Source organism: Molossus molossus, unplaced genomic scaffold (genome assembly GCF_014108415.1).
Source record: "Molossus molossus isolate mMolMol1 unplaced genomic scaffold, mMolMol1.p scaffold_m16_p_9, whole genome shotgun sequence".
Lineage (NCBI taxonomy): Eukaryota > Metazoa > Chordata > Mammalia > Chiroptera > Molossidae > Molossus > Molossus molossus.
In genome coordinates, this window is record NW_023425403.1 from 50190378 (window position 1) to 50201944 (window position 11567).

The following is an 11567-nucleotide window of genomic DNA, read 5'->3' on the forward strand; positions in this document are numbered from 1 at the left end:
CTTCTGGGCATCTACTCCGAGGGTGACACTGTCTTTAAACAATATCCAAACAACCCCCTCCCTCGAGGGGGCCGCTGCCCAGTGTTTACTGCTGTAATCGGAGCAGGACGCAGGCGGTGGGGGGAGCGGAGCAGAGGGTGGGGGCCACGGCCCAGAAGGGGGGCGGTGTCTGGGTGACTGTCCAGAGTGGGAGGAAGGGGCATGTCTGGCTTTATCTAGGCCCATCATCCTGCACCTGTGTTTTCAAGACCACTGAGCAAGTTTACAAAATGGGGAGAAGAGAAATTGGGAGAGTGCCAACCGATTAAGGTATCTGCCCCCGGCGGGGCCCGGGGCCTGTAGTGTCCTGGCGCTTTGGGCCTCCAACCCCGCGGCCCGGTGTAGCCACGTTCTCGAGCTGCCAGGAATACCGGCTTTCACTGCCCGCCAGTGGAGGCTCGGGTCCGCGGGGAAGTCGGAGGCCTGGGCGGAAGGGCGCGAGCGCAGGGTGTTGTCCCCTCCCGGCCCGGCCACGCGCTATATCGGCCGCCAGGCTCTGGGGAGCGCCGCGGCCGGCTGAGACTGGAGCCGCAGCGCCGAGAGCATTGGCTAAGAGCGGGAGGCTTACAGGCCCGGGCGGCTGCTACAATCCGCCGCGGCGGGAACAGCAGGGAGCTTCGGTGGCTTGAGGGAGGAGCAATGGGCCCGCCGCGGGGCGGGGGCGCAGGATTGACGGGGACGCGGCAGCCAATAGCGGTGCCGGGAGGACAGGCGGGGCGGGAGCCGCAGTTAAAGGGGCGGTGTGACCTGGAGGCCCGGCCTGGAGCTGGTGGGAGGGAGGTCGGGGTGGGAGATGAGAGGGCAAGGAAGGAGGGGAGAGGAAAAGGAGGAGACAAAAAATAAAAAAAAATAAAAGGCTTTGGCGTCGGTGGCGCCCACTGAAATAAACAGGCGGAGGAGGTGGCGAACGGACCCCCACCTCAGCTAAAAGAGGGGAACCTGCTTTGGCCTCTTCACATTTGTTTGGGCCACGGATTCCGCTCCCTCTTCGCGGTGCGGCCGTCAGCTTCGTGTCCAGCGCCCCAGGACGACTGGAGAAAGACGGCAAGCGAGCTAGCGATCACTTTTTTTTTTTTTTTTTTTTTATTGTTATCGTTTTACAGCCCAGACTCCCCCTCCTCCCCTCCCTCTGCTTGCCTTCTCCCCTCCCACAGCCCCCTTCTTCTCTCCTCCCCCTCCCCTCCTCCCGAACAACTTAAAGAAAGAGGGAGCCGCGCAGCAGCTTCCTTCATCTGGGGGAATTCGAGGCTGCTGCAAGTTTACTACGCCAGGCGCAGCCAATGCTAAGCGCGGAGGACGAGGAGGGCTAAACACTGCGGTCGCGGCGCCGAACAATACCGGCCGCGCGCAGGAGGAAGCGGCGGACTAAGCGCGCCGCGGAGAAGGTGCCTGGCCTCCGCCCGCGGCCCCAGCTTCCCGGCGGCGGTCAGGTGGAGCTGCGGGCGCGCCCGGCCCGGGCGCCTACCACGGAACTCGCCTGCGTCCACTCCTCGCTGGTCTGCCTGGCCTGCGCAAGGCGGCCGCTCTCGGGCCCCGTGGCCCCGCCGCTACTGTGATTTTTGCGGGTGCCTCTTGGCGTTGCCCCGCCGGGGGTTCCGCACGGCGTGCGAGAGTGAGTGTGTGCGTGCGCGCGCGGGTGCGCGCAGGGGTGGGGGCCGCGGCGCTGCGCTCGTCCCCCTTCGGCCCCCCTCTCCGCTCAGCTCCCCGCACCTCCCCACTGCTCCCTCCTCCCGCCCGCCCTCCGCTGCCCTGCCCGCCCGCCCCCGCCGCAGCTCCTTTAATACACTTTGGTTCTCCGCCTGGCTTTGGACACTTCTCCTCCTCCACCTCCTCCTCCTCCCGCGCCTCCTCTGCGGCCGCCTCCTCCTCCTCCTCTTCCTCTCCGCGCTTTCGCTCGGCTCCCGGCCGCCCGAAGCAGATCCAGGCGGCGGCGGCGGCGGCGGTGGGAGCAGGAGCGCGGCTCCCGGGGTTGAAGCCGCCGCCACCACCACCACCGCCGCCTGCGCTAGGAGCCGGGCGGCCACTGGACTCAGTGCGCGAGGAGTAGTAGTGGGAGCCTAGAAGGCGAGGGTCTCGCCAGGGCCGGCGGGGCGGGCGGGCGCGCTGGCCATGCTCCTGGACGCGGGGCCGCAGTTCCCGGCCATCGGGGTGGGCAGCTTCGCGCGCCACCATCACCACTCGGCCGCTGCGGCGGCGGCGGCGGCTGCAGAAATGCAGGACCGCGAACTGAGCCTGGCGGCGGCACAGAACGGCTTCGTAGACTCGGCAGCCGCGCACATGGGCGCCTTCAAACTCAACCCAGGTGCCCACGAGCTGTCCCCGGGACAGAGCTCGGCGTTTACGTCGCAGGGCCCCGGCGCCTACCCCGGCTCCGCTGCGGCCGCGGCGGCTGCCGCGGCCCTCGGGCCCCACGCCGCGCACGTCGGCTCCTACTCTGGGCCGCCTTTCAACTCCACCCGGGACTTTCTGTTTCGCAGCCGCGGCTTCGGGGACTCGGCACCGGGCGGCGGGCAGCACGGGCTGTTCGGGCCAGGAGCTGGCGGCCTGCATCACGCGCACTCAGACGCGCAGGGCCACCTCCTCTTCCCCGGCCTCCCTGAGCAGCACGGGCCGCACGGTTCACAGAATGTGCTCAACGGGCAGATGCGCCTCGGGCTGCCCGGCGAAGTGTTCGGGCGATCAGAGCAATACCGCCAGGTGGCCAGCCCGCGGACCGACCCCTACTCGGCGGCACAGCTCCACAACCAGTATGGTCCCATGAATATGAACATGGGTATGAACATGGCAGCGGCCGCGGCCCACCATCACCACCACCACCATCACCCTGGTGCCTTTTTCCGCTACATGCGGCAGCAGTGCATCAAACAGGAACTCATCTGCAAGTGGATCGACCCCGAGCAGCTGAGCAATCCCAAGAAGAGCTGCAACAAAACTTTCAGTACCATGCACGAGCTGGTGACCCACGTCTCGGTGGAGCACGTCGGTGGCCCGGAGCAGAGCAACCATGTCTGCTTCTGGGAAGAGTGTCCTCGCGAGGGCAAACCCTTCAAGGCTAAATACAAACTGGTCAACCACATCCGCGTGCACACCGGCGAGAAACCCTTCCCCTGCCCTTTCCCAGGATGCGGCAAGGTCTTCGCGCGCTCCGAAAACCTCAAAATCCACAAAAGGACCCACACAGGTAACCGCGGGCTGGAACAGGGACGGGACGTGGAGTGGAGAGAGGCTGTGGTTGTTTGCTGAGAGAAACGCACCAACCGCCAGCCCTTACCCTGGGACGGGAGATGTTTTTGTGTATTCGAGAGAGGCATTGGCTTATTTTTGTTGGAAAATGAAAAGAATATTACTGGGCTGGGTTTTTCCATGTGTGGAAAATGAGTTTTAAATAACTAGTGTAACATCAAATGTATGCTTTGAGTGATGCAATTGCTTCACCCGGTTCATAATTGCTCAGCCCGGTTAATAATTTCCGTTCTAAACAGCGCACAGGATAAAACTGCTGTCCAACTCTGTGCCTGGGAATGGAGCCTAGAGAGAATTTGCCAGCTTGTCTGAATGTGCTTTTCTGCTTCGGGTGTGTCTGTGTTTGAGTGGCTTATGTGTTTTCCCACATATTTTACTCGGGGTCCAAACGCCCTCCCAGGACTGTTTCCCATTAAATGAGTCTGATGTGAGCCGAAGCGGTAAAGCATTTCTCATTTTTAAAGCCCACCTCGGTGTTGGTCTCGGGGCTTTACGGTGGGATCGCAGTAGTTTGGGAAATTCTCTAATTGGGTACCAGAGCGTTTGCTATTCCAAACTTGGAGTAACAACCTAGTCAGCCAGCGCCCGGGGCAGCGCGGCCCGGAGGAGCAATCGCGTGACAAGAGAGCCGCAAAAGAACGCGCCTCTCGCCTCATAGATTATTCATCTATGACCAGGTCCCAGCCAAAATCGTGCCAGACGATTTCCTAAAAGAAAGCCAAATGTTTTAGCAACTTCCCCCGTCAATATTTACTCCGAAGTGGGGATGCGCCAGCGGCCTATTGTTCTCTTCCGGGAAGGGAGGGAGGCGAGGTGCGAGACAAGCTTTTAACAAGGTTTAAAATTTGAGAAATTTATTTGCATGAAATGCTTGCTTTCTAGTCCTATGTCTGAGCGGATGTCTTTAAAAAACAATTTAGGTGCTAATGGAATTTAACGTTAAATGGTCCCCTTTCCAAGTGGAACAATGTTAGTTCTCACACCTCTAAATGACTCCAAGCGTTTGGAATTCTGGCAACAGGATGCAGGGGCCGCCAGAAAATTAACAGGAAGATTTTGAAAGCTTTTGCTAATGCCCCCACCCCCACTGCCTAGCCTGTGCCTCTGCAATCTCTGGTAGATGCAGCCTTATCTCTAATATTTACCTTTTCCCACTTATTTTAAAAAACGAAGTGAGATAGAATTATGGTTCATCATTTAATTTGCAGAATTTTGGATGAAAATTACTGGCTCAGTCACTATGCACAGCCCATCCCCAAACAACGCACAGCAACTCCAAATCTAATTGCCTACTGGCCCCAGAGAGAAACCGACAGCAGCCCAGCAGTCTGTGTGATTTTCATAATGTCCCTAAATATTTTGTCATAATAACAGCTTCTCCATGGCAAGACTAACTTATTGGAAGCTACAAATCCAAGAAGCTCTATTAAAAGGCGGGCAGGGTCCGGTGCTACCCCAAATTTAAAATGTAAGGAAATGGGCATCAGTCTGGAAGAAAGTAAAATATGGAATAAATGAGCAGGACTGTCAGGTGGGAAGGGTTAATTTCATCTTAGTTTTGCCACAGAGGGGACCCATCTGTTTAAGGGACCCAGGCCCTTCTCACTCTTCTTTCCTCTTCCCAGAGGCCTTGCCTCCTCCAGGGTGGGTGGGAGTTCCCCAGGGGGTCTGGGTGTCCACAGCTAGTGCCCATGTTTGCCTTCCACAGGGGAGAAGCCGTTCCAGTGTGAGTTTGAGGGCTGCGACCGGCGCTTCGCCAACAGCAGTGACAGGAAGAAGCACATGCATGTCCACACCTCCGATAAGCCCTATCTGTGCAAGATGTGCGACAAGTCCTACACGCATCCCAGCTCTCTGAGGAAACACATGAAGGTACCACCGGGGAAGCCTGGAGAAGGGCAAAGCGGCCGCCTTCGTTGCTGGCTCACAACCAGCTTGAACAACCTCAGCCGGCCTAGGAAGGCATGGGTTTCCCCGGGCCAGGGCGGCAGGGGTTATTTCTGGGGGTGATCCCCCGGGGGCCTGGCCCCACAGCAGCTGCACTCACACCCAGTCCCCTTTGGTCTCCCCTCCCGGCTTTTGTCTTGCAGGTCCATGAGTCCTCTCCGCAGGGCTCTGAGTCCTCCCCAGCCGCCAGTTCGGGCTATGAGTCTTCCACGCCCCCGGGGCTGGTGTCCCCCAGTGCCGAGCCCCAGAGCAGCTCCAACCTCTCGCCCGCGGCGGCTGCAGCTGCGGCGGCGGCGGCAGCGGCGGCGGCAGCGGTGTCCGCGGTGCATCGGAGCGGAGGCTCAGGCAGCGGTGGCGCAGGCGGCGGCTCTAGCGGAGGCAGCAGCGGGGGCGGCGGCGGCGGCGGGGCGGGAGGTGGGGGAGGCGGCAGCTCTGGCGGAGGCAGCGGGACAGCTGGGAGCCACAGTGGCCTCTCCTCCAACTTCAATGAATGGTACGTGTGAGGGGCCCCGGCCTCTCTCCCTCTCCCTCTGCACCGTGGCGCAGCAGCCCTCTGGCACAGAGGGCATCCTGTGATTGTGTCGTTAAAATTATTAATCTGATTTTTATGATGAAAATGATTTTACCAGCAGAAGGATTTTTAAAAGTTTTTTTAAAAAAATTCAGGCATGGAAAGCAAAAATACCCTTAATGGAGTCTCTGAAGCTGAAAATATAAAATAAGGAATAAAAAATTAAAAAATAAAAACCCATAAAAATATTGTACCAAACCCTTCTTTCCTTACCCCATACCCGATTTCCATCTCACCCTGTTCCCAGTCTTCTGGCAAACTGTGTACATAGCGGACTCCTTCCTTCTCCGAGGTGGTTTTAATGGCTTCTTGGTGTATAGAAGTTTGTCCATTTGTAACGCTCTGGATTGCGTTCCTCCCTGCCTTTTCTTTCCTTCCCCAAAGTGATGGGCTTTTTCTTTTCTCTTTTTAGTTTATTCGGTTTCTTTTTAAGTAATGTGGAAGAAAATGGTTTATTTTGTATTGTGGTATTAAATATTGTGTTCCTTTTATGAGGCAACTTGATTGTAAACTTCATGCAACTATAGACTGGAAAAAAACGAGCCGTGCCAAAGTCTCCCTTCTGTTTCTTCAACATACTGATCCACAGCACACACATACACACCACCACCACCAACGCTTGTGAATGTATTTTTCTGTTAGCTGGGTTTACATGTGATGTTTCAGTGCTTTTGCAAGTTCAATTTGTTAGTTCCTGTATGAAAGATTGTGGGGGTGGGGGTGGGGAATAAACGTCGTGCCGTTAGCTTTTTCCTTAATAACACCCTTCTGTAAATACCCGTTACCATATTTATCCATTTGTAATTAAATTATGGTATTAACTTGCTACAGAGGAAACAATATTTATAAAGAATGTTTCTTAACTATAAATATGTACAATTGTGGGCATAAACTGTTTCAGATTTTTTATTTGAAGGTTTTAAGTGGTTTGATCATTTCTTGTGATATGTTTTGAAAGTAATGCATACAGAAATATAATAAAATGTGTTGAAACTGCATGAACATGCTATTTTTTTTTTTTCTAGCAAAGTTATTGAAGAAAATGGGAACAGGCAGCTGAGGGTTCACATGGGTATGGATCAGCTGCCTCAGTGAAGGGAGGCACCACCTCAAGTTTTGGGGAGGAAGGTGTATGCATGCATAGAAACTGCCCCTTTGGCAGAAAGTCTCAAAATTCTTTTCTATGTCCTTTGTTTCATAGCTGACAGTGAATTACATTTTTGGAAAGCCCTTGTGAGGAAGGGTGGCAGGAACCTTCACAGTTTCTAATGGCTCCATTATCTGAGGGAATGCCTTTCTTTCAGCTATTTGGGCTGATTTAAGAGCACTAAATATTTCCTTATTCTTTGTTTTCCCTCATCCCTGCCCCCTTTCCTCTACCTTTGAAAAGCTGAGGTACAGTTATTTTTAATTGCATATTTAAAACTGAGCTGAGTACTTTGTTGTTTTTTTTTAACTTGGCCCAATGATTACAGTTTAAGGGGCCATTTCTACCAAAAGATTTTGTTTGTTTTTTTGAAAATTTTAACAGCTTTCTCAAGAAATCCTACTTATCTGAACCATTGCACACCAATAAGCGGAATGTTCAGGAGAAGATGGTGATAAATTGACTACATTTCAATTTACAAAACAACAAACATGGCAAAATTAAAGAGAACCTCAAGAATTCAGTGAAACAATACAATTAAATAACCAGGTGGAAGTGAGGCAGCGCTCTGAGCACTAGCTTTCTCTGTTTGCAGCCTCACTCCCCTCTGCAAGAGTGTAGCTAGAGAATTTCCAAACCAGGCCTTCCAAGGAAGAAGGCAATTTTAATAATTGAAGGGTAGGAATGGGGAAAATTATTTTTAAATCCCTAAGCCATCAAGACATAATCTTCCTTAGTATCCCTGTATCTCCAAGAGGCCCTGGCAGTTCCGAGTCACAACCCCACACCCAGTGGTGAAAGATTTGGGGAGCGGCAGTGACACCTCCATAGGACTGCCCAGCACGCTCAGCTCTGCTGGTCAGGTGGCTGCTGCAGAGACCACAATCTCTCCCCTTCAGGCCCTTGACTGAGCCGCAGGGCCAGGCAGGCTAGGCCAGACGGCCCTTGAGGAGAGAAAGACAACCCTGACCTCTTGGAGGCCATGACACCTATTCAATGGGGAGGGAAAGAATCCAGCCTGGGGGCTGTTAGTGTATGTGTGTGTGTGTGTGTGTGTGTGTGTGTGTGTCCCAGAAGGTGATAGATGCTGGACGCCCTCCCCAGCAGGCCTGTGAACTGCCCAAGCACCAATTCCTGAAGCAATCAATCCTATTAAAATCAAATTTATAACCCCTAATAATATTAAAGAAAATTATTAAAATAATTGGCATATGTTACTGATCTTTGGGATATTTCACTGAACACATAAGCTGTGAGGAAAATCCTTTAGGGTTTTCCAACGCGCCTCCCCCCCCCCATGCCCCTGGGGAGCGGGTGAAGGAATCAGATAAAAAATTTGTCAGAACTTGTGCAAGAATGAGATTATCTAAATGTTTTAAACTGTGTGTGTGTGTGTAAATTATTGGCTTTTAGACACCTTCCAAATCTAAGAAACATGACATGGGGGAAGGGGGACTTTAGTATCAACTCAAAGCCTTAGGGCTTTGCTTCTCATTTGGGGGAAGAAGGAAAACAGCAAGAAGAGGAGGAGAATCTCACAGCCTTGGCTGAATCGCTTTCCAGATCTGAACGTCGGAGAGCTACTGGCGGACCCCTTAGCTCTCCCCCAGCGCTATCCTAGTTATCTGCATGACATAAAAATGGGAAGAGGCATGGCGTGAGAAGGAAGATTACAGCCTGGGAGCAGTCTCCTAGACCACTCAAGGGTGTGGGGAACAGATGGGAGTAGCTTTCCCGCAAAATGGCTCCCAGTTCTCCGGCCCCTGAGTCCCACTGCTTTGTCCATACAAGTCACGGACCCGACGTTGTGTCCCAACCTCCGCCTTTCTCTAGGGCCCTCGAATCCTGAAGACAGGATGCGGAGGGGGTGACAAAGGTGTAAAAGTACCAAAGATGTCATAATTGTTCAACTTCGAACGCGCGCAGGTGCTGGCGGCCCAAGGACCTGCACCGCAATAAGACGCCTGGGCACGCGTTCCGTTCCCCCACCCCCACCCCAACCTCCCCGCCTAAATTCTAACCTGCCCTTGCCTTGACTTCAGAAACAAACTGAAGCTGCTCTTCGCCTCCCTTGGGGAACCAGAGCTGCGCTATGGTTCGCTGCTCGCTGGGAGACCAAACTGCGGCAGCCGGAGGACGGTTTCTGCCTGTCACCGCCGTCAACTTGAACTTTAGAGCGCCCACGCTCTCTCCCTTCATACTCCGCTCCATCCGCCACCGAATAACTGCCCTCAACGCGAGAGTCGCTTTATCCAGAGGCATCTGGAGCCCCCTTGGGAGGCCCATCATTATTATTATTAATTATCGTGATCCTCACTGCATTATTAATGACTACAATGATAACTGGCATCGGTATCACCTTCTCCTGGTTCACTGATGTCCCCCGAAGTCCCGGGCAGGGAAGAGGTCACTCCTAGAACAGAGGCCGGGTCGGTTCTGCTCCCGGAGCGAGCAAGGGCGGGCTGCTAGGGACGCGAGTAAAGGAAACAGGTCCCAGGCCCAGCACAGCACGTCCCACGCTGTCCTGGCCCCTTTCCTTTCTGTTGGTACCATCTCTCTTCCTCCTACTCCCCACCCCCGGGCCCCTTTGTCTCTTTTTCAGACGGATGTTTTCAGTCTCCAGTAGTGTATTTTCTGCACAAAACTCGAGAAGATCAAGGGCGGACCACAGGCTGGACCGGAGGTTTGGGTTTCCCTGTGCTCCTCCTTGTTCTCCCCCATCATGGGGGTACCGAGGAAGGCCTGGGTTTTCCAGGCGACCTGTCCGCAGGACTGGGGTAGATGTGTTCAGGCAGGTGTCTGATGATTGCACCAGTAACATACCGGGACACCTAGGGACCCACCAATTACTCACTAGGGATTCGGTCCTACCCTCCCCCACATTACTCCACCGAAATAACCCAAAAGGGTGCGCTAGGCCTGCATCCAACAGCTAAAAAATAAAGACCTCAAAATAACACCCCACCAAGACTAGGTTGAACCTTTGGTGCATTTTTACTTAAATGGACACATGCCCCGGAAAGCGACTCTCGGATCCAAAGTAGGCATTTAATAAGTACTGGTGAATTGATCGATTGTAGCCTGATAATATCTCTCTGCTTCCACAGAAACTTGGAGCTCCTCGGCCCACTGCTACCCCCAGCAGTGGGAAATAAACAGTTTCTATTTTTAACTGGCAGCTCAGAGTAGGACTGGAGAAATGTCCCCTTCCTCTTTAACCCCCCTCCCCAGTCCCCTACAGATTATTACTGTTTATTCATTTATTTATTATTTTAGGGAAGATTCTAGATACTTCCATTCTGGATCGGGTGATGGGGCGATCGGGCATAAACCCTCAAGCCGGTCCCGCTGGGCCCCTGAGAGGGAAAAGTCAGCCTTAGCAGTTTGAACAGTTACGAATGACAACTTCTGTAAACCACAACCAAGTCAGCCCGAGGGTTCGAGTTCATTGTCAAGTCTGTGGGGCACTGGAGCTGCACTGTCCACGCCCCGCCCCTACGCTGCCTCGGCCCAGATCTCCGGCGGGGTCCCGGGGCCAGGGTCTACCGGCTCCCGCCCCGCCCCCACGGGGCTCAGTGCGGGAACTGTCCTTGCTGAGGCCACCTTGTCGGCCTCCCACATTTCCCTTTTATTCCCTAGGGCCAACGTGCTTTTGAAGATATGACACCTCGATTGGTCTACAGTCCTGCGCCCTGCCCTCAACTCGCATCCTGCATCCAGCCTGCCCCACCATTCTGATGAGGTTCAGCGAAGCTACCAGACCAGAGCTAGGGGCACCCCTTAAATTGCCTGCGTGCACACAGGCAGACACACACACACACACACACACACACACACACGAGTCTCTCAATCTATCTCCATGCCCCAACATACATACACATGAATTCTCACATGGTTACATGCTTACCTCCTTCGGTATGCCCCAGCCACGGGCTCTCGTGGGAGGGATGGACCTGAGTCGCAGAGATTGGGGGTGGACGGCGGGAGGACCCATCAAGAGATGCTCCCCTCACCCCTTCGCTCTTTCCCAGCCCAACCCCCATCCTTCGGAGGCGGCCAAATGCCCTGCACTCTGGACCGAACTTGGCTCTTGAGAGTCCACAGCCTAGGCCGAACTCCCGAGGCTCACACCTTGAGCCACCACTGTGAGACTAAACTGGGGGGAGCTACGAGAGTTGAGGTCCCTTAGGTCCACTTACCCGGGGAATGTAATCGGCCAGACTGTCCCGCTTGCCCTAACGCCCTCTGACCCTTTGCGTGCACCGGGGGCGGGGAGCGGGACTCCTTACCTCGAAGTTAAACCAAGGGGGAGGGAAGAAGGAGCTGACTACCTACCCACAGACACACCTCATCTCCCCAACCCCTGCTTCAGCCTTTTCTTTTCCTAACCTCCTAAAGCCAGATTTTTTTTCTGTTCCTGAGGCCAAGGCGGTGGTCCTAGGGAGCAAATCGGAGCGCCGCGCCACTAGAGTAGGTGGGGGTAGAAATAATAGTAATGTCAATAATTTCAAAGATAATCATCATAGTTAACGCTCCGCGCCTGGGTGCTCCTTAGAAGCCGGCTGAGGCCTGGAGAGGCTCTTGGCCTTGCGGAGCTAGGGGGTGAGCGTAGGGTGCTCT

At 54.4% G+C, this 11567-nt stretch overlaps 1 protein-coding gene across 1 annotated transcript; it reads left to right on the top strand.

Annotated features, from left to right (window-relative positions):
- The first annotated feature begins 1846 nt into the window (after window positions 1-1846).
- ZIC2 (Zic family member 2) lies at window positions 1847-6798 on the top strand. Its single transcript, XM_036250070.1, has 3 exons — window positions 1847-3220; window positions 4991-5154; window positions 5373-6798. Exons 1-3 carry the CDS (start codon window positions 2149-2151, stop codon window positions 5730-5732), a joined length of 1596 nt encoding a protein of 531 aa, XP_036105963.1. The 5' UTR covers window positions 1847-2148; the 3' UTR covers window positions 5733-6798.
- Window positions 6799-11567: the final 4769 nt, after the last annotated feature.